Source organism: Pituophis catenifer, unplaced genomic scaffold (assembly GCF_029215685.1).
Source record: "Pituophis catenifer annectens isolate HBS135680 unplaced genomic scaffold, rPitCat1.0.hap2 SCAF_4, whole genome shotgun sequence".
In the NCBI taxonomy this organism is placed as follows: domain Eukaryota; kingdom Metazoa; phylum Chordata; class Lepidosauria; order Squamata; family Colubridae; genus Pituophis; species Pituophis catenifer.
Genome location: NW_027256884.1, coordinates 53,086,666 through 53,114,358, shown reverse-complemented (window position 1 = coordinate 53,114,358; position 27,693 = coordinate 53,086,666). Strand labels below are relative to the sequence as shown.

General features: G+C 40.3%; 1 protein-coding gene across 1 annotated transcript in view; it reads left to right on the top strand.

Annotated features, from left to right (window-relative positions):
- The window catches only part of MAP7D2 (MAP7 domain containing 2), a 129,599-nt gene that overhangs the window by 14,641 nt on the left and 87,265 nt on the right, over positions 1-27,693 (top strand). Inside the window, exons 2-4 of the mRNA XM_070943244.1 lie at positions 17,666-17,780; positions 18,500-18,595; positions 21,243-21,353. Coding sequence (XP_070799345.1) covers positions 17,666-17,780; positions 18,500-18,595; positions 21,243-21,353 — 322 coding nt within the window. The remainder of the gene's footprint in view (positions 1-17,665; positions 17,781-18,499; positions 18,596-21,242; positions 21,354-27,693) is intronic.

The following is a 27,693-nucleotide window of genomic DNA, read 5'->3' as shown; positions in this document are numbered from 1 at the left end:
GAACTGTGGAGTAAATGTTATCTTCTTTTTGAGAATATTTTGAATAATCCACCATATTTTTATCCAAAATGCCTTAATTTTTTTACATGTCCACCATATATGATAATATGTGGCATCATCACATTCACATCTCCAACACTTGGGTTGCACACTTGGATACATACAGGCTAGCTTTTTAGGATCTAGATGCCATCTATAAAACATTTTATAAAAATTCTCTCTTAAGTTTTGAGCTTGCGTAAACTTCACATTTCTAACCCATATTTTTTCCCATGTTTCCATCATTATTGGTTCTTCAATATTTTGTGCCCACTTTATCATACAGTCCTTAACTAACTCCGTTTCTGAATCTATTTCTACCAATGCATTATACAACCTTTTTATATGCATTTGACTTTGATCTCTAATCTGTTTTACCAAGTTCTCCTCATTTTGCAAAATACCAATTTTCTGATCTTCTCTCCATCTAGCTTGCAACTGTACATATTGAAACCATGTTTGAATTATCCTTTCTTCTCTTAGTTGATTCAAAGATTTTAGTTTTAGTATACCTCTTTCCTTGTTAAGAAGCTCTTTGTATGTAATCACATCTTGTTTTTGCTCTACACTTATATTCTCTATCGCGTGTCTGGGTATTGCCCACATTGGTAACTTCTCATTTAGTTTATACTTATATTTTTTCCAGACATGCAATAAAGCATTCCTTAATATGTGACTTTTAAAAGTCTTATCCACTTTCTTATCATATAGTAAATAAGCATGCCACCTGTAAACCAAATCATATCCCTCAATATTCAATATTCTTTCTTCTGTTGAGGTCATCCAATCATTCATTGCTGATAGGGCAGCTGCCTCATAATATAATCTTAAATTGGGCATTTTGAGACCTCCTCTTTCCTGTATATCCTGCATTATTTTTTGTTTCATTCTTGGTCTCTTCCCTGTCCAGACAAAATTATTAATACCCTTCTGCCATATCTTCAAATTTTCATCTTTTTTAAGTATTGGTATCATTTGAAAAAGAAACAAAAACTTAGGCAAAACATTCATTTTTACTGCTGCTATTCTTCCTAACAAGAATAATTGTAATTTTTTCCAATTTTCCATCTCTCTCTGTATTTTTTGTCACAACGGATCATAGTTATGCGTGAATAATTTCGCATTTGATGTCATAATATAAACCCCCAAATACTTAACTTTTTTTACTATTTCAAATCCTGTTAATCTTTCTAATTCATCTTTTTGATTTGTAGTCATGTTTTTAGTTATTATCTTCGTTTTCCCTGCATTTATTTTAAATCCAGATACTTGCCCATATTGCTTAATTATATCCATTAAACCTACAACCGACTGTAATGGTTGGGTTAAAGTAACAACCAAATCATCTGCGAATGCTCGTATTCTGTAATCATACTGCCTAATTTTAATTCCATTTATTTTGTTTGACCCACGTATCTTACTCAACAAAAATTCCAAAGTCAAGATGAACAATAATGGAGACAAGGGACATCCTTGTCTTGTTCTTTTTTCTATATTAAAAGTATCTGTTAAACTACCATTAATTATTATTTGCGCTGTTTGTTTCTGATATATTGCCTTAATAGATTGTGTAAAATATTCTCCAAACTGCATCTTTTCTATTATTTTCAATAAGAAATGCCAATTCAATCGATCGAATGCTTTCTCCGCATCAAGAAATATTAGCACCGCAGGGATTTGGTTGTTCTTCCCCAAATACTCTAATAGGTTAACCACTTGCCTTACATTACTCTTCATTTGTCTACCATTTATAAAACCAGTTTGATCATTATGAATCATTTGTTGCATGACTGTCATTAACCTATTTGCTAGTATTTTAGCAAAAATCTTGTAATCTGTATTTAAAAGTGATATAGGCCTATAATTTTTTGGCTGAGTGTAGTCTTGCTCCTCTTTTGGAATCAGAGAAATAAAAGCTGTCCTCCAGGATGAGGGTACATCTCCTCCAGATTGTATGTTAGTAAATAACTCTTTGAGTGATCCCACCATTTCTAACTGCAAGTGTTTATAATAAGCAGCTGTCAAACTATCTGTCTCAGGGGCTTTACCCACTTTCAACTGTTTAATTGCAAGCATGATTTCTTTGGAAGTTATTGGTTGATTTAAACCCTCCCTTTGCTCTCTTGTAATTATAGGAATATTCTCTTTCTGTAAGTATCTATCTACATCTATACTTTGAATTTTATCACTAGCATACAACCTTATATAAAATTCTAAAAATGCTTTTTTAATCATGTTTTGCTGATAAACCTCTTTACCTTTATATTCTATTTTCTCTATGGTCCGTGACTTTTGTTTTTTCCTTAACAGATATGCTAACCATCTCCCTGGTTTATTAGCATTGCAAAAAGTATTATGTTTAGCATATTGCAAATTAGTTGCGACCTGATCTGCCATTAGCATATTAAATTGCCCTCGCAGTAAGTTAATTGCCTCTTTTATTTTCTTGTCTGCTGGGTTCAATATCAAAGCTTGTTCTTTTTTTTTAATTTCCTCTTCTAAATCCTTCCTTTTTTTTCCTGTTTACGTCTATGTTTATTATTCAGATATATCAAAATACCTCTCATATATGCTTTACTTGCATCCCAAACCCTTATGTATGTACCCTTATGCATATTTATAATAAAAAATTCTTTCATAAATTTTTTACATTCTTTTACATTTTCCTCATATCTAAACAGATTTTCATTTAACCTCCAAGACCTCTTAAATCCCATTCCATACTCTAATTCCATCCAAACTGGACTATGATCCATTAAAACTCTTGGGCAGATCTTCGTCTTCTTCACCCTAGAAAAAAGATTATTAGTAATTAATATGAAATCAGTCCTAGAGAAAGATTGATGTCTATCAGAGAAAAAAGTAAAGTCTTTTTCTTCAGGGTTCCTCTCTTTCCAGATATCTCTAAACTCCATATCATCCATCATTTCAAAAATGATTTTGGCAATCTAGCACGCGTTGAGATATTTTGCAAGAGCCCCTTCTTATCTTTTTTAGTGTCCAAAACTCCATTCCAATTGCCCAATAAAATGAATGATTTGTAATCTCATTGTAGTAACTTGGAATGTAAAAGCTTATAAAATTTTTCCTGTTGTTGGTTCGGTGCATATACTCCAATTAAAAGTATTTTTTCTCCTTTTATTAAAAGTTCAATTGCTATAAATCTTCCTTGATCATCTGCTTCAATTAATTTGGCAATTAAATCTTTTTTTAGGTATATAACTATACCATTCTTCTTCTCGGGAGCAGATGCAACAAAATGTATACCTAACCTTGCATTTATTAAATATTTTTGATCTTTACTTCTAATATGAGTCTCTTGTAAACAGATTACATCATTTTTAAACTGTTTCAAATAATGAAATATTTTTCTCCTCTTTTGTGGTGAATTTAGGCCATTAACATTCCAAGTCAGAAATCTAGTTGCCATTCTTGGCTGCCTGAAGCTTTTGGAGCATCTGCTGGAAATCTCCATGCATTTTACTTTTTGGTCTTGCTCCTCCCACTGCTTCTGTTTTTGTAGTTTCTTGCATCATCTCTAGTTGCTGCAATCTTAATTCTTCTTGACGCTTGGCTGCTGCTCGGGTCTGTCTTTGATCCTTAGGTTCTTCTATTTTGTCGAATACCTCCAAAGCTTGAGCAGTAGTTGAAAGTTGTATTAAATCTTCTTGAGTAAGCAAAGCTCCCCTTTGGGCCTGTGCCAACGATTCTTCCTTCTCCCCCTTTTTTGCCCCCTCTTGTTCCGTCTTCCTTCTAGCTTCTGGGGGCTGTGGGCATCCAGCCTTTAGTACATTGGTGTAAAAATCTCTTGCCTTCCACACTGAGTTAAGACGATATCTTTCTCCTGAATAGTTCACCACTAGTCCGGCTGGAACCTCCCATCTGTACTATATTTGACGGTTTCTCAGTTCTTCCACCAGAAAGGCGTAATCCCTTCTGGCTCTCAACATTTTGGGGGGGGATTTCTTTCAGTATTAAAACCTCCTGCCCCTGCACTTGAAGTTTATTTTTAAAAGTGACTTGTAAAATTTCATTACGTATCCTCCTTGTAGTAAAATAGACTACAATGTCTCTTGGTAAATGTTTCTGTCTGGCAACCCATGAATTGACACGGTAAATTTTGTCAATTTGCCATTCAAGATTTGCTTTTTGATCTCCCATTATCTGTGCAAATGCTTCTGAAAAGATCTCTCTCAAATTCTCTTGCTTATTTTCTTTGAGGCCTCTTATTCTCAAGGCAAATTCCATATCTCTATATTGTATCATTATCACATCGGCCTCTGCTCTTTCCATCTTATTCTGGACCTCTCCCATTTTATTTTCCAAGTTCTCATTAGACTGTTTAATTTCTTCCACTTTTTCATCTATTGCTTCAATATGGCCTGCCAGACCTTGAACTGCCATGATAATATCTTCTCTGATTTCTTGATTCCGTTTTTGAATAATCTCTTTAATTTGAACTATCTCCTCAGCAACATCTCGAATTTTATCCTCAAACACCAAAGTAATTTTTTTTTCTGTAACAGAGGCTTGTGTTTTAAGGGCTTCCTGCAACATTTCAAGTGTTAATATTGGTGATTCCGTTGGAACAGAGAGAGATTGCAATTTGGACGTTTGAGCTGGCGAGGTCCCAGCACTTTTGGAGACAATAGTCTTTACTTGTTTTGAAGCCATTTTTAGTTTCCAATTTGAATTTATTTAGCAGCCAGAACAACAAATCCACCAAATCCAAAAATTCCCAGTCTTTAAATAATATCAATCCTTTTTTTTGAAAAATCACTGCTGTAGTCTTTTTAGCCTTTAAACTTTTTTTTTTTTGAAGCAAAAATCTCTAATTTTGAACAGGGGCTACCTAAATTGATCAAAGACCTGGAGACTAAACCATATGAATAACAGCTTCAGGTTTTGAGTCTAGCTAGTCGAAACTTCCTAACAGTGAGGACAATTAACCAGCAGAACAGCTTGCCTTCAGAAATCATGGGTGCTCTATCATTTGAGGTTTTTAAGAAGAGACTAGACCAGTGATGGCTAACCTTTTGCAGACCGAGTGCCCAAAGTGCGCAAATGCATGCACACCCTCACAAATCCCCAAAATGCAATCCATGTGCAGCCTCTGCACATGCTCACTGCACCCACACATGTGCGCACATCCCCTGCACACACCCCACCCCATGCATGCATGTGTGTCCCCCCCGCACATGTCCCCTGCGTATGTGCGTGCGCTCCCCTGCACACACACACCCCGCACATGCACAGCAGAGACCCGAAGACCAGCTGGCTGGCGGGAGGCACATGCACGGCAAAACTGAACGGGGGCGATGGCTCACATGCCAAGAGAGGGCGCTGCGTGCCACCTCTGGCACACGTGCCATAGGTTTGCCATCATGGGACTAGACAGTCACTCATCTGAAATGATATATTCTCCTCCTTGAGCAAGGGGCTGGACTAGAAGACCTCCAACTTTAGTTTTTGTTTTCTATTCTATTCTATTCTATTCTATTCTATTCTATTCTATTCTATTCTATTCTATTCTATTCTATAAATATATACACACATCTACCTTTAATTGTTTCAGGGGTCCTCAAACTATGGCCCATGGGCCGGATACGACCCGCCGAAGCCATTAATCCAGCCCGTGCAGGATCACAAAGCTGCCCTGCCCACATCACCCCGCCCATCCGCCGTCCCCTACCCTTCGGCCAAGCGCAGGACTTACCTTACAAGCCCCACAGGCTGGAACTGGAAGGTAAGGCCAACATTTTTGGCCTGCAGAGTGATTCTGGAGGCGGGGGAGGTAAAAAATGCGGCACGTGGCTGTCTCAGCAGAGTGCTACTGGAGGTGGGGGAGGTCAAAAATGGGCCTGTTTTTGGCCTGCAGAGTGCTACTGGAGGCGGGGGAGGTCAAAAATGGAGTGCCCCAGGAGGCCTCTGTGCACCCCATTTTTGGCTTACAGAGTGCTACTGGAGGCGGGCCTGTTAGATTCGGTGATAGAAGAGACGGACACAGTTCTTCAGTAACAACAGCTCTTTAATAGTAGACCAGTACAACCCAACAACCTGCTTGTCTGGCAGTGTCCTCTTTTATAGAGGGCTGCCAGACGGCTTAGCCAAAGAGATTCAAGTATTTTCCCACCTATTTGGAGGACCTGAATGAAGCCTGCAGCTCATTTCCTTACTTCCTTATATGGTATATTACACCCCTCCCTTCGTAGAACAAATTTACATATTTACAAACATAATCACGTAAGTAGGCAGGACTAGTTCAAGTCCTAGTTGACGTGCGCAGCTCAGTATGGTCCTGGGCAGCCGCCTGAGCGGGTGGATTAGTTGCTTTCTCTACACCCGCCAATGGAACCTCCTGGTACACGTCTTTGGGCGTGGCGTAGACTGGAAGGTCCAACCCCTCTGGAGATCGCTGGTGGGTGTTGAAGCTGCACAATCGGGTTTGAGTCATTTTTAGACATTGGATTTAACAGTTTAGTACAGTCAGGGCTTGGCCGCTGGTTGGTTTGAGCTAGGTCTGGTGTTCGGAGTGGCGAATTAGAAAGTCGGCCTCAGAGTTGGTCCAAGTGCCGACGCCACAATCTTCCATCCTCTAACTCAATTTGATATGAGCGAGGACCAGATATTCCTAACTTGCCAGGAATCCACAGGGCTCCCCCTGCATAATTGTGGGCATAAACCTTGTCCCCAATCTTGAATTCACCTTGGGAGGTGTCTCTGCAATATAATTTGGGTGCAATCGATCCAATTGTGGTCAGAGTCTCCTTCCCATGAGGAGTTCTGAGGGGCTTCTGTTGGTGGCTGCACACAGAGTAATGTGCTGTACTAATAAGAATTTATCAATTCTGGGACTTCCGGTTGGAGCCGTTGTCGCTGTTAGACAGTCCTTTCAAGACCGCCAGCCCTGTTGCTCGTAAAGCTGAGAGACAGCTTGGAAGACTCCACGATTCGGAGGAATCGGGAGAAGAGCCGGCGCGACAGGTAGAGCCCCCTTTGAAGTCCCCAGATCATTTTTTTTAGCATCTGGGGAGGAAGCAGGGTGAGGCTCCCTATACAGCGCGCTGAGGCTCCGGGCTCCGAGGGCGACTCTGCAATTGCAGAGCTAGGCGACGCGACCAACGAAACGAGAGAAAGCCAAGAAAATTGTCAAAAGAAGCAGGGTGGAATCTGGACTTGAAACTTAAACCGCAAGTATTTTTCTTAGCCCTGTGAATGAATTTAGTAATTGAGAAGAAGTGAAAGTTTTTTTAAAATGGCGCCCAGCTTTAGCAATAAGGAATGCTGAAAGTGAAAGTGGAATTGTTTGAACTTATTTGCGCTACAAAGTAACAAAAAGTAACAGTGCTGGCCAGAAGAAAGAGGAAAAGTTTTTTTTTTTAAGTGATTTGACTTGTTCCCTCTCCCTTGGGACTTGATTAAAGCTGGGGAAATTTTTGAAAGGTTTTTGTGGTGGAAAGGGAAAGAGGATATCTTTTTTAGAAAGAGTCAGGCTGCGAAGAATGGCTTCAAAACAAACAAAGCCAGCCAAAGCTGCTGGGGGGGGGGCTCCCCCACTCATAAACCAAAAGAGCAGCCTTTGAGTTCACAGATACAGACCCAAACACAAGAATCTGGATTTAATGATTTGAAGGAATTTATTGCTGGGGCTTTAGATCAGAAATTTGAAAAATCACAGCATGAATTTAAAGAGATGGTTCAAGAAAAGTATGACAAGATGAAACGGGAAATATTGACAGCTGTGACTGGTTTGTCAGAAGTAGTGCTCCAAGTTGATAAGAAAGTGGAACATCTTAGCTCAGAAGTAGAATCTAAAATGAAGGAAGCTGACCAAAAAATTTCTAATGTTGATAATAAAACACAAAGGCTTGAAAATGAAGTGACAATGATGCAGTTTAGATTTATGGAGTTTGCTGTGAGACTTAGAGGTATAAAAGAGAACAATAGAGAAGACCTGAGAAGGGTTTGTGCTGATGCTCTGGCTGTAATGTTAAAGGTTGACCCTGAGGAGATTTTTTGTAAAATTGATAAGGTCTATAGAGTGAATTCTTGGGTGGCAAGGCAAAGGCAATTGCCTAGAGATGTGGTGATCTACTTTACAGATAGAAGAATAAGAAATGATATTTTGCAAAAAATCTTTTGTTTCTACTATTCAAGTGGATGGAAGAGAGATTGGGATCTACAAAGAACTGCCACCTAAGATGTTGAGAGATAGAAAAGATTTTGGATTTTTGGTGACTGAACTAAAGAAACAGCAAATTCCATTCAGATGGGACACTCCAGTTGGCATAAAATTGAGGTATCAAAGAGAGAGATGTCGATTAAATACTCTTCAAAAAGCGGAAGAATTTTATTTCAGTGTTTTTAAACCTGGTACAGCATCTCCACGTACTTCCTCAGTCTTAGCCATAATGGAGGGTGAGAAGGATAAGCAATTTGAACAAGAGCTTGAAGAGCAGAGGAAACAGACAGAGAGGGAGGCACTAGAGACTCAAGGAGCGGTAGGGGGCCTACCTTTGCTGGATCTTCCCTTAGAGTCTTTAGTTGAACCACCTAAAAACACAAGAGAAGTAGCAGCGGATCTTGATTGGATGTTGCATAGTGCTAAAGATCAGCGTATTACTCGAGCAGCTTATAAACAATTTTTAGAGAAACAACAACATGATCAACATCAGAGCCCTAAGCCATCACAAGACGAACAGGGAGTTAATGGTAAAGCACAAAAATCCGAAGCTATGGGAGGAGCTAAGCCGAAGACTAATAGTGTGGAACAGAAACTTCAGCAAATGCTCTTATTGTTTCAAGAGCCTGCAGATGACAATTAAGTTTTTATCTTGGAATGTGAACGGATTGAATTCACCACAGAAAAGGAGGAAGATATTTCATTACTTGAGACAATCTAATAATGATGTTATTTGCTTACAGGAAACTCATATTAGAATACAAGATCAAAAATATTTGATAAATTCTAGATTAGGAACACAGTTTATAGCTTCAAATTCGGAGAAAAAGAATGGTGTAGTGATTTATACAAATAAAAGATTGCTAACAAAAATTATAGAAGCAGATGATTGTGGAAGATATATAGCAATAGAACTTTTTACAGATAATGGTCCAATCTTGGTGATTGGAATTTATGCTCCTAATCAGCAACAAGAAAATTTTTACAAGTTATTGCATTCTAAAATACTACAATGGGATTATAGATCTATTTTACTTATGGGAGATTGGAATGGAGTAATAGATCCTAAAATAGATAAGAAAAGCTTGGCAAAATCATGTGTCAAACTACCACAGTTTTTTTTTTATTTGAAAGAAGATTTGGAATTGAAAGATATTTGGAGAGTGCATAACCCAAAAGAACTGGACTTTACTTTTTTTTCAGACAGACACAGATCCTTTTCCAGGATTGATTTTATTTTACTTACAGTTGATTTACTCTCAAAAACAAAGAAAACAAAGATATTTCCGAGAACTTTATCAGACCACAGCCCGGTATGGATAGAAATAGAAATGGGAAAGAATGAGAGAAGATCTTGGAGAGTAAATGAAAATTTGTTTAGATATGAAAAGAATGTAAATGAACTTAAGAAACAAATGAAGGAATTTTTTGAAATGAACTTGAATAAGAGTACCCCTATTGAAATTGTTTGGGATGCGAGCAAGGCATATATGCGGGGGGTACTGATTTATATGAATTCTAAACACAAATCAAATCGACAAAGAAAAAGATCAGAATTAGAAGGAGAGATAAAGAAAAAAGAGCAGTTGCTTATAAAAAATCCAACAGATGAAAAATTACAAGGAATTATAAAACTTTTGAAAGATCAATTCCATATGCTTACAGCGGAACAAGCAGCAACTAATTTACAATTTGCAAAACATAATACATTTAGTAATGCCAATAAGCCGGGCAGATGGTTGGTTTACACATTGAGGAAACAGCAGAGTACTCGGACTATTGGGAGTATTGAGTATAGAGGAAAGGAAGTATTTCAACAAAGACTAATTAAAAAAGCCTTTTTTAGATTATTATTCTAAACTATATGCTAAAGATGATATACAGAATGAACTTATAAATAAATATTTAGAAGAAAAGAGAGTTATAAAAATTTCTAATGATCAAAAGGAAAGAACGAGTTTACCAATAACAGCTGAGGAGATTATTGTTGCTATTAAACAACTGAAAACAGCTAAAGCTCCAGGAACGGATGGTTTAACTACGGTGTATTATAAAACTTTACAAGCAGAAATGGTTGAACATCTTAAAGACTTATTTTGTAGCATACAACAAGGGGGGAAAATACCCCCTTCATGGAAAGCAGCTTTTGTTTCTCTGATACCGAAAGAGGAGGTAGTCTCTATAAAACCGGAAAATTTTAGACCAATATCTCTCCTGAATACGGACTATAAAATTTATGCGAAAGTATTAGCCAACAGATTAATGCCAGTTATTCAAGAGGTGATTTATCATGATCAAGCAGGATTTATAGAAGGCAGATACATGAAGGATAATGTGAGGCAAATTATAGACTTATTGGAATATCTTGAGAAGAATAAACAGATCGCTGCAGTGCTGGTGTTTTTGGATGCGGAGAAGGCCTTTGATCGAGTGAATTGGAACTTTCTATTAAAGACTTTAAAAAAGATGGACTTTGGGGATCAGTTTGTACAGGTGGTTGCAGCAATTTATCAAGAACAAACAGCACAAATTATTATTAATGGAAGTTTAACTACAAATTTTAATATAGAAAAAGGCACAAGACAAGGTTGTCCGTTGTTGTTCATTCTAATCTTAGAAGTCTTGTTGAATACAATACAGGACTCAAGTACTTTCAAGGGAATAGTGATAAGGCAAGAGGATTACAGAACAAGGGCATTTGCAGATGATCTGGTTGTTACCCTAACACAGCCGTTGGAATCAATAATTCAGATGAAAGACATTATAGAAGAATATGGTATGGTATCAGGATTTAGACTGAACCAGAAAAAAACCAAGATGATAGTTAAAAATATGACAGCTGATCAAAAGAAAGAATTGGAAAGGCAAGCAGGCTTTGAAATAGTATCAAAGGTGAGATATCTAGGAGTTCAAGTTGCAGATTCAAATATAAAACTGTTTTAAAATAATTACGAGGTGTTGTGGCGAAAGGTACAAAAGGATATGGAAACTTGGAAAAAACTGCAGCTGTCTTTACTTGGAAGAATAACAGCAGTTAAAATGAATGTTCTACCTAGATTTTTATTTTTGTTTCAAATGATTCCGGTGCTTAAAAGTGACAAATACTTGATGGAATGGCAAAAAGGAGTGAATAAGTTTGTTTGGAATGAGAAAAAGTCAAGAGTTAAACTGAAAATTATGCAAGATGTTTGTGAAAGGGGTGGTCTTAAACTTCCAACCTGCAATTGTATTATGAAGCTGCAGCGTTTACACAAGCAAGTGACTGGTTTGGAAGGACAAAGACTGGAATATTGAATATAGAAAGTTATGATCTTGAATTTGGTTGGCATGCATATTTATTTTATGAAAACAAGGTGGATAAAGTATTCAACAGCCATATACTTAGAAGCTCCTTGATGAGAGTATGGAAGAAGCACCGACTCAAATGGGATTATAAAATACCATTGTGGTTGGATCTTGGTCATATTATATGGAATATAAATACAAAGTCACTCGGGGGGGGTTTATATAAAGAAGTACTTTTTAATGATGGGGGCAGATGGCATCTGAAGTCATTAAACACACTGTTGGAAGAAGGGATTAATTTAACGTGGTTACAGTATAATCAACTTCAACTGAGATGGAGAGAAGATCAAAAAATTGGATTAATGTTGCATGAAGAAGAATTGGTTAGACAGATAAAAGAGAAAGGCCCAATGCATATTAAGAGGGTTTATAATGTTTTGTTAGAAAGAGATTCAGAAAATGAATTGGTTAAAGATTGTATGATAAAATGGGCACAAAATTTTGGAGAACCAGTTATGATGGAAACTTGGGAAAAAATATGGGTTCAGAATGTTAAATTTACACAGTCGCAGAATTTGAGGGAAAATTTTTATAAAATGTTTTATAGGTGGCATTTAGATCCTAAGAAATTGTCATGCATGTATTCTAATATTCAACCGAAATGTTGGAGATATGATTGCTTAGATGCTACATATTATCATATACGGTGGACATGCAAAAAAGTAAAGGCTTTTTGGATAAAAATTTGGTGGGTTATGCAAAATGTCCTGAAGAAAAAAATTCAATTTTCTCCTCAATTGTTTTTATTGGGTATAGTTAAGGATTTTTCAGTGGGGGAAACAAAATTGATACTGTATATGGTGACAGCAGCTAGGTTATTGATTGGTCAATATTGGAAAAGGGATGATATGCCTACAATTCAAGAATGGACTTTGAAGATGGCCAGTTTTGCAGAAATGGCGAAGATATCAGCATACTTAAAAGATCGGACTCAAGAGACCTATGCATGGGAGTGGAAGAAATGGATAGATTATGTGCAGAATAAATATCAAACTAGGAAGTACCAGATAGCTTTTAGCTAAATGTTGTGTAGAAATGTATAGTTTAGAGGGGGCAAAATAGCTTATTGTCATGAAGAATTGTATAGTACACAGGGGGGAGAATAGAGGAGTGGTAAACTCTGATATAATAAATGCGGATAGATTTCACCTTGGGGAAATCATGGGGGGTGGGGAGGCTTTGGGGGGTTAAGGGAGGGATGGGGTGGGGAAAAAAATGGGGGGAAAATTGATGTTTGTAAAACTTTTTCAATAAAGAAAAAAGAAGAATTTATCAATTCTGGCCTGCCAATCCCCCAGTCCAGCCAAGGCTTCCTTAGTAAATCTCACTAATCGTTCGGCCTGCCCATTACTGGCCGGGTGAAATGGTGCCACCAGGGCATGTCTGATGCCCAAGTTGGCTAAAAATGTTTTGAATGGGACGGCCGTCAATTGTGGGCCGTTATCTGAGACTAGTAGATTGGGGAGGCCATGTGTGGTGAACAGCTTTCTAAGTGTCTTAATTACGGCCTTGGCAGTGGTCGATGCCATTAGAATTACCTCTAACCACTTAGAGTAAGCGTCCACCACAATTAAGAACATTTGCCCCTTTACTGGCCCCGCAAAGTCAATGTGCACCCTGGCCCAAGGGTCTGGGAGGTCTTTCATGTTTTTGGTGGGGCAACGGGTGGAGCCGGTCGGGATTCCTGGCACGGGGAGCAGGTAGCAACCCATTCCGATATGTCATGATCCATTTTAGGCCACCAGACGTAAGTCCTGGCCAGAGCTTTCATCCTGACTATACCAGGATGCTCAGCATGCAAAATTTCTAACACCTCCTTTCTTAGCTTGGCAGGTATGACCACCCTTTTCCCCCATAATAAGCACCCTTTTAACACAGACAATTCATTTCGGCACGAAAAATAAGGCTGTGCTGATTCCAACAACCATTTGCTGGGCCAGCCCCTCCACACATAGTTTAAAATTTGCAATAGTTCGGAGTCCTTAGCAGTAAGTCGAGCAATTTCAGCCGCGGTGAGGGGACCCGCAGCAATGTCCTCAAGCAGGAGGACCTGGCAGACAGGTGCAGAGTCCTCAACCAAGGCAGGCAGGGGGCATGCCCCAGGGACTTTCCAAGATGGTGGACAAGCCGGTAGCTGTAGGCAGCGAGAAACAGCTACCAGTGCACCATCCGGAGGGGTAGTATGTTCGGGGTCAGGCGATCACCAGCCAACAAACCCAGCAGGGGCTTGTGGTCTGTTAGGAGGGTGAAATGTCTGCCATACAAATAGTCATGGAACCCCCAGACCCCAGCGACTGCAGCCAGCGCTTCTTTGTCCAGTTGGCTGTAATTTCACTCGGCGGCAGACAATGTGCGAGAATAGAAAGCAAGAGGAGCCTTCTGGCCACTAGGAAGCTGGTGGCTGAGGACAGCCCCAACCCCAAAAGGTGAAGCATCACAAGTCAAAATTAGGGGCAGGGAGTCACTGTAATGCACCAATGCACTGTCAGAAGTCAGCAGGTTCTTTACAGTGGTGAAAGTAGCCGCCTCGGCCTGGCCCCATACCCAGGAAACCTCCTTTCCCAGCAGCCTATGTAAGGGTTCGGCAACAGTGGCATTATGCCTCAAAAATATGCTGTAAACGTTTAGCAACCCTAGAAAGGCTTGCAGCTCCCACTTATTTTGGGTGGGGGCATCCCTAATGGCGGCAATTTTGGATTTGGTTGGGCACAGCAATGTGGCACCCTGGGCACAGCAATGTGGCACTTTTCACGTGCCACATTTTCAATGTGCCCCGTGGATGACAATAGTTGTGCTTCGGCCGTGCTGTCATTGACCAGCAACTGCTGGTACGCTTGCACAAGATCAAGTTTCACAAACATGGTTCCAGTCCCCAATGAGTGCAGTAAGTGCTGAACAATGGGAACAGGATAGGCGCTCTGCTGCAAGGCCTTATTGATTATACACTTGTAGTCTGCGCAGATGTGGACTGAACCGTCAGCTTTGACTGGCATGACTATTAGGGTTTCCCAACAGGCATGGTCCACCGGCTCAAGGATTCCCTGGGCAATTAACTTATCTAGTTCCTTTTCAATTTTAGGCCTAATTGCAAGGGGTACCCTTCTTGGTTTAATCCTAATTGGGGCCACCTTGGGATCTAGGCTGAAGGAAATAGGCGTTCCCTTGTACTTGCCTAGACCGTTGCTGAAGACATCCTCAAACTCCTTGACGAGGTCGTCGGCGCCGTCATCTGAAATGGTGTTGATTCCTGTTACTCCCATATCCAGGACCTCAAACCAGTCCAAGCCGAGCAGGCTTGGCAATGCTCCTTTGACCACGGTGATTTGTAAGGGGCCTGTGAAACCCTTAAATTGCACCCGGAACTTTTCGCTGCCAATTACGGGGATAAGGTTCCCCTGATAGTCTTTTAGTTATATTTGTTGGGGCCTCAAGTCCTTCTTTTTCAAGGCCGGAATTGTCTTTTTCATAGTGTCCCAAGCAACAATAGTCAGAGATGACCCTGTATCTATTTCCATCTCACACTCTGTCCCCTCGATCAGGACGGTAACGTGGATCTTTTTTGCTTTCGATCTGGTTTGTCTTATGTTGGTCTGGTATGCCTCTCTGTTAGCCCCAGAAGATCTTTCCTTCTGCTTGGGCTTCCATGGTCGCGGTCTCCTCTTCTCTACTGTTTCGGTAGCGGCAGGTTTCCGTTTAGCCCTGAATGCAGACGGTGTGCTTGCATGGCAGACTCTGGCCAGGTGCCCCTTACGGTCACATCTCTGGCACACAGTGTCTTTAAATCTACGTGCTATTCTGGAATGGGGCCCTCCACATCCTGCACACAGGGGTTGTCTCCTATCTGCATCGTGGTATGCTTTTTCCTTTTTGTCTTAGAGTCAGTAAATGTCATCTTCGTCTCCCGGCGACTCGATTAGCTCGACGCTCTCCTGATGCACTGCAGCATTTGGGCGCGAAGTCGGCATGTTTCCCGCTCTTTGCAGGGCTGCAACTGACTTCTGCGAGTTCTCTGCTGCTCTGGCCTTGTCTAAGGCCGTTTGTAGAGTGATGGCCGGCTTGACTAACAACTGCCATCGTAAACTAACATCCCTCACTTCGCTGATGAGTTGTTCCAACAACACATCCTCCAGCTCTCAGAACTTGCAATATGTGGCAACTTTCTGAGTGCCACTACATAGTGGTTCACCAATTCCCCTTCTTCCTGCAGTCTGTGGTACGAATTTCGACTGCACTGGAACATAATGAGCTCATAGTGTGCAGTATGGCCCACGGTACCACTTGAACCACGACTGGTTTGACGAGTGCCTTCGCCATGTCAAGCATGTCCATTCCGCAGTAGCTAAAGAACTGCTCTCTTTTGGTTGTCAGACAGACCCAGGAGGTTGTTCGCCTCCATGAAGCACTCAAAGCAATTCATATAGGAATCCCAATTGTCGAGCACTGGGTTGAATGGAGCAGGCGGTGCATATGTGGTCATCATGCTGGCAGAAGTTGATTCTGCAGGCAGCGGGCAATGCCGGTCATGCTTCTGCTCTGCTGGGACTCTGGTCTACTTGTCCTGCTTCTTCCGATCCCACCTTCATCGCCAGTATTAGATTCGGTGATAGAAGAGACAGACACAGTTCTTCAGTAACAACAGCTCTTTAATAGTAGACCAATACAACCCAACAACCTGCTTGTCTGGCAGTGTCCTCTTTTATAGAGAGCTGCCAGACGGCTTAGTCAATGAGATTCAAGTATTTTCCTGCCTATTTGGAGGACCTGAATGAAGCCTGCAGCTCACTTCCTTACTTCCTTATATGGTATATAACAGGGTCCATTTTTTACCTCCCCTGCCTCCAGAAGATAGACAGAGAAAGAGCGAGAGATAGACAGAGAGTTAGACAGAGAGAGAGAGAGAGAGAGAGAGATACACACAGAGATAGACAGAGAGAAAGAGAGGGAGGGAAAGAGAGAGAGAGAAGAGACAGAGAGTGAGACTTGTTGATTGTAAGCTTCTTGGGGCTGAGAAGAATTGCTGCAAAACTGAGTTTCCTGAAGTGGATCACTAGACTCCTAAACAACTGAAAAAACAATCTAGTAAAAAGAAAAGTCAACCAAAAGAGCAACATACAAACAAAAGCAAATAAAACATCCGCAGGAGCAAAACAAATAAAAGTTAAATTTGTGTGCATTGTTTAATGGACTGCTAAATTGCCCAAGACTACCCAGTCATGTGACCACCTAGCCATGCCTACCCAGCCAGTCCGGCTCAACAGTCTGAGGGACCATGAATTGGCCCCCTGTTTAAAAAGTTTGAGGACCCCTGGTCTGCCTGCCTGCCTGCCTGCCTGCCTGCCTGCCTGCCTGCCTGTCTATTAATCTAATCTATCATCGACCATCTATCCATTTCAGTATATCACATTCCAAAATGCTATCAACTCCATTTCCCAAATCCATTTGGGAAATGGATTTGGGTAAATAGGAAGATGACTGTGCATTATGCTCAGTGGGACAATATAAAAAATATGAAGAAAATTGATGAAGAAAAAGGAGTAGATTTTTTTTTATCCCCAACCTATCTAGTTTAATAGGCAATTATTTAGTAGAGAGATAATAAGAATAACTAGGAATAATATTTTTTTCCAGTTGCGTTTTGGAGTTTGTTCTTAATATTCAAACTGATTAAAGAAAGAAGGAAATCTATGTGAGATTGGAAAGAATTACAGGAATTGAGTTTATCCATTGAAAGGAAAAAAACATAGCTCTGCTGAGATGACAGAGTGACCGCTTCTCATGCATTATTCTTAAACAAATTAAGCCCAGACAGTCAAGCAGTAGCAAAATTGCCAGCAGAGACAGATGCTGGAGGTGATCTAACTTGTATTACTAACTTCAGTCTCTGTAGCAACCTTAGAAGTGACTGCAGACAAAGGATATGTCTATTCAGAGGTGAGTGGATATGATACAAATCCTAATTTATTTCTTTTAACAGTGCTGATAATAAAAACTTTAAATTTATGTGCTGTCAGAAACAATCTTTTTTTAAAGATGCTTTTTAGATGAGGGCTGATTTAAAAACAAAACAAAACTCCATGACATTGCATGAATTGTTTATAGGAACGATTAGAAGCTATGATGCGGCGCTCCATGGAACGAAGTCAGCAACTAGAGCAGAAACAGAAGAGGTGGTCATGGGGAGGAGGACTGGCTGCAGGCTCAGGCGACAGAGATGGTGGGTGAGACCGACTGGCTGCATTGCAGATTTTAAATTGAAATACTTGAGTTGAAAAGAAAACTGCAGAATTCCTCCTCTGTATAGAATACTATAGAGTATGAGAAAGAGTCAAGGGCATTATTCATGAAGTATTTTCTATGGGTTATTACATTTTACATTTTGATTCTTTCTTGAAAGTTAGGTATGCCAGAGCATTAGTGCAGGTAATTTTAGAAAAGAAATAAATTACATTGAAATAAATCATTTTAATATCACTAGCCATCAGCTCTGTATAACTTTGCAGCAGATATTTTTTTATTCTAGATGCTCATAAAAGCTCAGGGGAGTTCTTCATGATTGTGCAGTATTTACAGCAAAAAATGAATTATTCTCTTAGCATTTGCTTAAATTAACCCATCCACCATATTCTGTTTTTTATGATTTTGAGAAAACAGATATTTTTAATTCATCAGCTTTTTCCAGTAAGTTTTGATCAAAGAAAATATTTTCTTTAATTATAAACAGTGCCCGAATAGTCTAACCCTTATCAGAATTAAATGATTATTTATTAATATTTTATTGTAAAACTAGAGATAAATTGCTAGGCATCATAAGGACATCTGGTAATGTTTCTGTAAACATACACATTAACATTCTTGTATTATTGGGTTTTCAGGCTTGATGTAATTATCACCTCTTTTGCTCTGGTTTTTTCTTTCTTTCTTTTTGTGATATAGGTGAATCAGAAAATGCCCCACTCCTTCTAGGTTTAGCTGTCAACACTCTTCTTCCAGACCCTGTGATTTCCATTGTTGCTGCTGAACCCTACAATGGTATTTGAGAGACTCCCAGTGCCATTGTGTTGTTTATCACTACAACATATCCACTAATCTTGTTCTTCCCTTAATGGCTGTGTTCTCTGTTATTTTAGTTACATCTATAACAGTGTTCTTATTGGAAATTCAGGGCCAATTCTCCCAAGTGCTATTGTTGCCTTTTTTCATTTACATATTCCATTAAAATAAATGGAAGTTGTACAGCAGGAGGGCTTGGTGAATTGCACATAGGCACTTTACTGTATTTCTTTTTCAGAAATGCAGAAATATCAGCATTTCAGCATCACTGATATTTCAAATATTTTTCCATTAACATTTGACCTGTTCATCTCCTTTGTCCACCTGTGGGATCCGTCTGCGTGTTCATGTATCATATAAATGAGTCTATAGATGAAAAATGAGTAGAAAAACAACTTACTGAAAATATTTTAATTATACAGTATACATAAGCACTAATGTTACTTTGAAGCAGTAGAAATAAGAACAACTTAATATCTTATTTTGCTGCCTTGTATGTACATTAAGACTTAATATATTTAAATGACCAGGTACAGTTCATTTTTAGCTCAAATTGTCTTTCAATGATGTATTTAGTTTAATTATTAAAATTAATTTGCATGTGTTTTTATGTAGAAGGTTGCCTCAGCTTAATAACATCTACATAGCAGCTGAAGATATTTTTGTTCATATTGTCTTTCCGTATGCCATATCAGAGCACTTCTTTATACATTGAAAGAGGAAGTTGAGCAGGGGTGAAATCCACTTACCTTCGCTACCGGTTCGCAAATGTGAGCATGCGTGCCTCCTCCACGCATGTGCGTGGGATGTGATGATGTATAGGCGGGTGGGTAGAGCCTCCTGCCGGTGCTACCGGTTCATCGGAGCCGGATAGAACCGACTGAATTTCACCACTGAAGTAGAGCTGCACCCAATGACAGACACTTTTAATCTTACTTTTGCTAATATTTACATGAATATGGAACTCTAACCAGATAGGCCTATTTTATATAGATTTCAACAGAATTCAGAATTCCAGTCTTCTAAGGTCATGTCTGCCCATAGAGATCTCCTGCACAGACTCCTGCATGTTCAGTGTCTGGGTGTAATAGAACATACCATGTTTTCCCGAAAATAAGACCCTGTCTTTTTTTTTTTGAACCCCGAAATAAGGGATTGGCCTTATTTTCGGGGGTCTTATTATTTTGGGGCACAATTTGGGGGTGGTGGGTGGGGAAGGGGTGAAGCGAGGGGCAGGAAGCCCCGGCGAGGGGGCGGGAGAAGAGAAGGCAAGAATCACAGCTGCTTTTGCAGATTGGGGATGTGTATCTATGCTGCGATCCCAAGTAAAGAATGATCGGCAGGAAAAATTGGGGGGGGGGGGTAATTTTCCTGCTGGGATCGCAGCACAGACACACATCCCCAAAATGCTCCATCCAAAGCCTTCAGCCTTGCATTCCTGGCAGGGGCATCTGTGCTGCAATCCCAAAGAAAGGACAGGCTGCAGGAAAATCCCTCCGCCTTTTTTTCCCCTTCCAATTATTCTTTACTTGGGATCGCAGCACAGACACCCCTGCCAGGATTGCAAGGCTGAAGGCTTCAAATGGAGCATTTTGGAGATGTGTGTCTGTGCTGCGATCCAAAGTAAAGAACAATTGGAAGGAAAAGGGGAAGGAGGCCGGCAGCTGGAGAGGTGCTCTGGAGATCTCGGCCAAGTTGCGCAGCCCTCGCTGGCTCAGTTGATCAGCGGGCAGCAATTATGGGGCTGAACCTCCAGGAGGTAACCGGGGAAGGGAAGGGCTGTGTCCTGTGCTGGCCATGCCCAACCCTTCACTTGGGCTTATTTTCGGGGGAGGGTGTATATTTATGCCCTCCCCAAAAATCAGGCTTGGCCTTATTTTCGGGACACGTCATATTTTTGGGGAAACACAGTAGAAAAGGCACTGATGTGAAGTAATGGTTTATTTCAAAATATATGTAATACAGGAAGTGGTTCACATTGTTTCCAACATTCTCATTTTTGGAACTGTTTTTAACAATGATAGAGAGACATAGGAGTTTTATAATAAAGAATAAAATCATGAGCCATACCAGCATGACTAAGAAGGAGAGGCTGTATAAATATGAGCTGGGTTCAATTGATTTGGGGGGATTGGATAAATAAACTTAGAATACGTATTAACTTCACTCATCAGAGATGAGGAGTTTCATGGAATGGTTACTATTTGTTCTAGGAAGGTATATGATTGGATTTAAAGTGGGGAATTCAGAATAAGAAGCTTCATGTTGTGTTAAAATCTTTTCACTAGACACTGTATAAGTGTTAAGATGTAGCCAACAGAGTATATCATTAATTAATTGATTAAATACATCAGTGTTTTGAAATAATATTTGTTAATTGTTAAATTGATTGGTTTTGCATAGGCATGTTTCAGATAAACAGCTAAGAATCCAAATGAACTAAATTTAAATTGAAATGTTGATTTTTGTAATTTTGTAAGGAGAAAGCTTTAAAGTAAAGCTTATGATATGGCCAGACACATGTGCTTTATTCTTTGTCCTGACCCATTAAAGATCCATGGTAACAAATTTAAAATGTTTAGCATTGCGGAATGAATATAAATCTCTTCAATGAATCTCTCTACAGCATGTGACAAACTTTCAGTTTCTACAATGAATCTGCCAAAGCAAATGGAGTCATCTATCAATAAACGTCTTTCCTCCTCCATAGCAACAATAACTTATTCTATTGATAAAGGCAAGTGAATATACTACTCATTGTTGCCAAAGAAATACTATCCTCTCTTTTTAGTTCCAAGACATTCCTTCCTCTTTTTCTCTGCTACTCCCCCCCCCCCCAGTTTTCTTCCTTACTGTTCTTTTTTTCCATCAGCTAATCTTTTGATACAAAAGATAGGACAAAAGTCACTGTGATGCTGAAAATAAGATCCTCCCTTGGGATCTTGCATCCCTCTACATCACTCATGTTTAATCTAAATGTCTTCTCTTCCTCCACATCGGCCTCTTGCTGTCTGTTCTCTAAGATACCCATCATGGTATCTTGGGAACCAAGACTGCTATAATTACATGTTTATCATTAGTCATTTCAAAAATTTTAATCACATTTTAAAGTATTTCTAGTTTATATCTGGTTCAGAACAGTGATAGTAGAGAATGCATATTATATCTTACTGAGCTATTGCTTTAAGAGCACCAGGTAGAACATCTCAACTAGGACAAGAGAAGAAGACAAGAGCCTTGCTGACTTGTCTTGACCAAGGGATAAGACAGACAGATTGCATGTGCATACCCATATACCCATACACAAAAATACACACAAACGTTTGTTACACAATGGACCTACCTTGTACCTGTCCTTTGGAGTTAATATAGTTTTGGATTTCAATCACAAAAAAATGTACTAATGGAAGAACTATACTGAGGATTTTCCAATAGCTGACTTTCCCTTCTGATATTTTTTCTTTCCAGTGAAATATAAATGAACTTTGGTAGCCAAGAAATTGCATTTAGAAATAGATTATTTTCCAAAATACAGGTTTTGTACAAAGCATTGCTGTCCATCTTAAGCTGAGGATAATAATGCCCTTAAAGAACTGTAATAAGAATTGCAACAAGTCATGAATATAAGCTTCAAATATTCTGAATAGTTGTAATCCAAATGGCTTTGGATTCATCCATTTTTATAAATAATGTTAAATAATATAAAATATATTTTCTATGTAGTTGCTTTTATGCTGGTTAATATAACCAAAAGTACTAAATATTCAATTATTTTATTTGTGGGACAACTTTGGATAGAATGTAAACAAGGTTTTTGTTTTAAACTCTTGCTTTCACACTGTGATTAGGTCCCTTCTATGGTCAGGTAGTACCTGATAAGCAGGCATCTTTTCAGGAGTTAGGATTCAGATGTTCCATTTGAGTGAAGTAACACCTGAAATAAGTGTAACTGATTAGAAGAAAGCAACTAATAATATTTTCATTGTGGTATTATTTGTGCTTGATTGCAAGATTGTTAAGACAGAGTTAAGACATCGGTTTGTCCAGTAATTCTAGTGTTGATGCTAGTGTATAAATTCAGTTTGTATCTATATTAGCAGGCTGAGTAGAGACTGCATGAGCTCTGCTCATGGTACATGCTAGACAGAATATACACTACTCAAAAAAATAAAGGGAACACAAAAATAAGACATCCTAGATCTGAATGAATGAAATATTCGTAGTAAATACTTTGTTCATTACATAGTTGAATGTGCTGACAGCAAAATCACACAACAATTATCAATGGAAATCAAATTTATCAACCTATGGAGGTCTGGATTTGGAGTTACACTCAAAATTAAAGTGGAAAAAAACACTACAAGCTGATCCAACTTTGATGTGATGTCCTTAAAACAAGTCAAAATGAGACTCAGTAGTGTGTATGTGGCCTCCACATACCTGTATGACCTCCCTACAACGCCTGGGCATGCTCCTGATGAGGTGGCGGATGGTCTCCTGAGGGATCTCCTCCCACACCTGGACTAAAGCATCCCCCAACTCCTGGACAGTGTGGTGCAACATGGTGTTGGTGGATGGAGCGAGACATGATGTCCCAGATGTGCTCAATTGTATTCAGGTCTGGGGAACGGGTGGGCCAGTCCATAGCATCAATGCCTTCGTCTTGCAGAAACTGCTGACACACTCCAGCCACATGAGGTCTAGCATTGTTGTGCATTAGGAGGAACCCAGGGCCAACCGCACCAGCATATGGTCTCACAATGGGTCTGAGGATCTCATCTCGGAACCTAATGGCAGTCAGGCTACCTCTGGCGAGCACATGGAGGGCTGTGCGGCCCCCCAAAGAAATGCCACCCCACACCATTACTGACCCACTGCCAAACCAATCATGCTGGAGGATGTTGCAGGCAGCAGAACATTCTCCACGTCGTCTCCAGACCCTGTCACTTCTGTCACATGTGCTCAGTGTGAACCTGCTTTCATCTGTGAAGAGCCCAGGGCACCAGTGGCGAAGTTGTCAATCTTGGTGTTCTCTGGCAAATGCCAAACTTCCTGCACGGTGTTGGGCTGTAAGCACAACCCCCACCTGTGGACGTTGGGCCCTCATAGCACCCTCATGGAGTCTGTTTCTGACCGTTTGAGCAGCCACATGCACATTTGTGGCCCGCTGGAGGTCATTTTGCAGGGCTCTGGCAGTGCTCCTCCTGTCCCTCCTTGCACAAAGACGGAGGTAGCGGTCCTGATGCTAGGTTGTTGCCCTCCTATGGCCTCCTCCGCATCTCCTGATGTACTGGCCTGTCTTCTGGTAGCGCCTCCATGCTCTGGACACTATGCTGACAGACACAGCAAACCTTCTTGCCACAGCTCGCATTGATGTGCCATCCTGGATGAGCTGCACTACCTGAGCCACTTGTGTGGGTTGTAGACTCCGTCTCATGCTACCACTAGAGTGACAGCACCACCAGCATTCAAAAGTGACCAAACCATCAGCCAGAAAGCATAGGAACTGAGAAGTGGTCTGTGGTCACCACCTGCAGAACCACTCCTTTATTGGGGATGTCTTGCTTACTGCCTATGCTTTGTGATACAGATCTCTTTTGTACATATATTATGCAAATTTGGAGTCTATAAGTCTTGCATTTGAAAATAGATTTAATTAATTCAGATTGCTCATCCTCCTACAGAATTGGATAATTATTAATATGTTATTACAGTAAAGGACTTAGAAAAATATGTCCTTAGTTACTGTTGGCAATATTTTCTTTTTCTTCTACCACCTTCAAGAATTTAAGTATGCACTTATAGGCACTTTCTATTTTCCACTGATTTTTATGGAATTTCTGTCTACAGTAAATACAACTTTGCTTCCCAAAAAGTAGAGAAGGGAACAAGGGGATCAGCCATATTGGACTTAATTCTCACTAACAGAGATAAAATGATAGAAGGTGTTGAAGCTACAGGAATCTTAGGGGGGACTGATCATGCAATATTGGAATTCAACATTATGCAAGCACAAGCAATAGAACAGAGTCAAACTAGAGTCTTGGACTTTAAGAGAACTAATTTCAATAAACTTAGAGAGAGCTTGGGAAGGATTCCATTGATGAGAATCCTCAATGGGGAAAACAACTCAAGAAGCTTGGGAAATTTTGAAAAGTGAGATTATAAAAGGCCAGTCTTGCACAATACCAATGAAGAAAAATAACAGCTCTCAAAAGAAACCAACACGGCTGCATAAAGAACTCTCTGACAAACTGAAAGACAAAAAGGACAAGTATAAAAAGTGGAAAGAGGGGCACATAATTAAGGCAGAATATCAGCAAATAGCCCGAACCTGCAAAGATGAAGTAAGGAAAGCTAAGGCTCACAATGAACAAAGGCTTGCGACAAAAGTAAAAAAAAATAACAAAAAAGCTTCTTCCAACACATTAAAAACAAGAAAAAAGTAAAGGAAACAATTGGTCCATTCCTGGGAGAAAGTGGCAAGAAGCTGACAAGCAACAGGGAGAAAGCAGAATTACTTACCGTATTTTTCGGACTATAAGACACACCGATGTATAAGACGCACCAAGATTTCGAAGAGGTAAGTAAGAAAAAATAGTGTTTTCCCTCCCCGGCCCCCTTGAGCACTCTGCAGGCCTCCCAAGCCCTCTGTGCACCCCGTTTTTCGCAAAATAGGCCTGTTTTTCACAAAAACAACATTTTTGCCCTCCCCGGTCCCCAGGAGCACTCTGCAGGCCTCCCAAACCCTCTGCATGCCCTATTTTTGGCCCATTTTTGAAAAAAATGGGGCGCACAGAAGATTTGGGAGGCCTGCAGAGTGCTCCTGGAGGCTGGGGGAGGGCAAAAATGCTGTTTTTGTGAAAAATGGGCCTGTTTTTCACAGAAACTGTGTTTTTGCCCTCCCCAGCCCCCAGGAGCACTCTGCAGGACTCCCAAACCCTCTGTGCACCCTGTTTTTGTGAAAAATGGGCCCATTTTTCACAAAAATGGGACAAGCAGAGTGGGGCATCAGGAGGCCAAAAATGTCTGTATTCGGTGTACAAGACGCACCAACATTTCCACTTTTGGGGGGGGGGAAATGCGTCTTATACTCCGAAAAATACGGTAACTGGTTTTTTGCATCTGCCTTTACTCAAAGGGAAATAACAGTCCAACCTGTCAAAAACAGCATCACAAAAAACTGATTAGGAACACAAGTTAAAATAGGAAAGAAAATGATAAGTGAGCACCTATCTACCTTAGATGGCTTCAAATCACCAGGACCAGGGGTGGGATTCAGCCAGTTCAGACCAGTTTGGGTGAACCAGATGTTAACTTTAATCTGGCTTGCAGAACTGGTAGTTGCAAGGACTGGCTGACCCCGCCCCGCCCCTCCCAGGAGTCTCCACACAGCCCGTTTTGGATGCCAGGTAAGTGCAGCACCTGCGCGGAAACTCTGAGGGTGAAAAACAGGCCTCCTGAAAGTTCCAGAAGTGTGGAAATGGGCCCATTTCTGGCCTCCAGAGCCTGAGAGAGGCCATTTTCACCCTCCAGAGGCTCAAGGAAAGCCTCTGGAGCCTGGGGAGGGTGAAAAATGGCCCCTCCTGCCATGATTCAGGAGGCCAAGTAGGCCACACCCCCATGGCCATGCTACCCAGCAACCGGGCAGCGAAAAGGTCACTAAAATTTTTCAATCCCAACCCTGACCAGGACCAGATGTATTATTCCCCAAGGTTCTGAAGGAATTGGTAGATGAGATCTCAGAACCACTGAACTATATCTTTCAAAGATCCTGGAGCACTGGGGAACTTTCAGAAGACTTGAAAACAGCTGATGTAGTTTCCATCTTCAAAAAAGGGAAAAAACAGATCCAGGAAACTACAGACCTATCAGCCTGACCTCAATACCAGGAAAGATTCTGGAAAAGATAAGCAACGAATCAGCGAACACCTAGAAGCAAACAAAGTAATAACCAAAAGCCAGCATGGGTTTGTCAAAAACAGATCATGCCAGACTAATCTTATTGCATTCTTTGACAATGTGACAAAATTAGTGGACCAGAGGAATGCTGTCGATATAATTTATTTGGACTTCAGTAAGGCATTTGATAAAGTAGACCATAACCTGCTACTAGATAAAATAGAAAAATGTGGGTTAGACAGCATCACCACCAGATGGATTCGTAACTGGCTGACCAACAGCACTCAACATGTAGTCCTCAATGGAACTGCTTCTACATGGACGGCAGTATGCAGTGGGTACCCCAAGGCTCTGTTTTAGGCTCAGTACTCTTCAATATCTTCATAAATGACTTAGATAAGGGATTGAAGGGGAACTCGTCAAATTTGCAGATGATACTAAACTGGCAGGAATAGCCATCACCACAGAAAACTAACTCAGGATCTAAAAACATCTTGACAAACTTGAACAATGGGCCCTATCCAACAAAATGAATTTTAATGTGGAGAAAAGCAAAGCATTACATTTAGGCAGGAAAAATCAAAGGTATAAGTACAGATTAGGCGAGACCTGGCTCAAAAATAGTAAGTGTGAGAGGGACTTTGGAGTCCTAGTGAATGATCATTTGAATATGAGCCAGCAATGTGCAGCAGCAGTCAAAAAAGCTAATACAATCCTGGGTTGCATAAACAGAGGCATAGAATCAAGATCACTTGAAGTGTTAATACCACTTTATAATGCCTTGGTAAGGCCACACTTGGAATACTGCATCCATGTTTGGTCACTACGATATGAAAAAGATGTTGGGACTCTAGAAAGAGTGTAGAGAAGAGCAACAAAGATGATTAGGGGACTGGAAGCTAAAACATATAAAGAATGGTTGCTGGAACTGGGTATGTCTAGTCTGATGAAAAGAAGGACTAGGGATGACATGATAGCAGTTTTCCAATATCTCAGGGGCTGCCACAAAGAAGAGGGAATCAAGCTATTTTCCAAAGCACCTGATGGTAGGACAAGAAGCAATGGGTGGAAACTAATCAAGGAGAGAAGCAACTTAGAATTAAGGAGAAATTTCCTGACAGTTAGAACAAGTAATCAGTGGAACAACTTGCCTCCAGAAGTTGTAAATGCTCCAA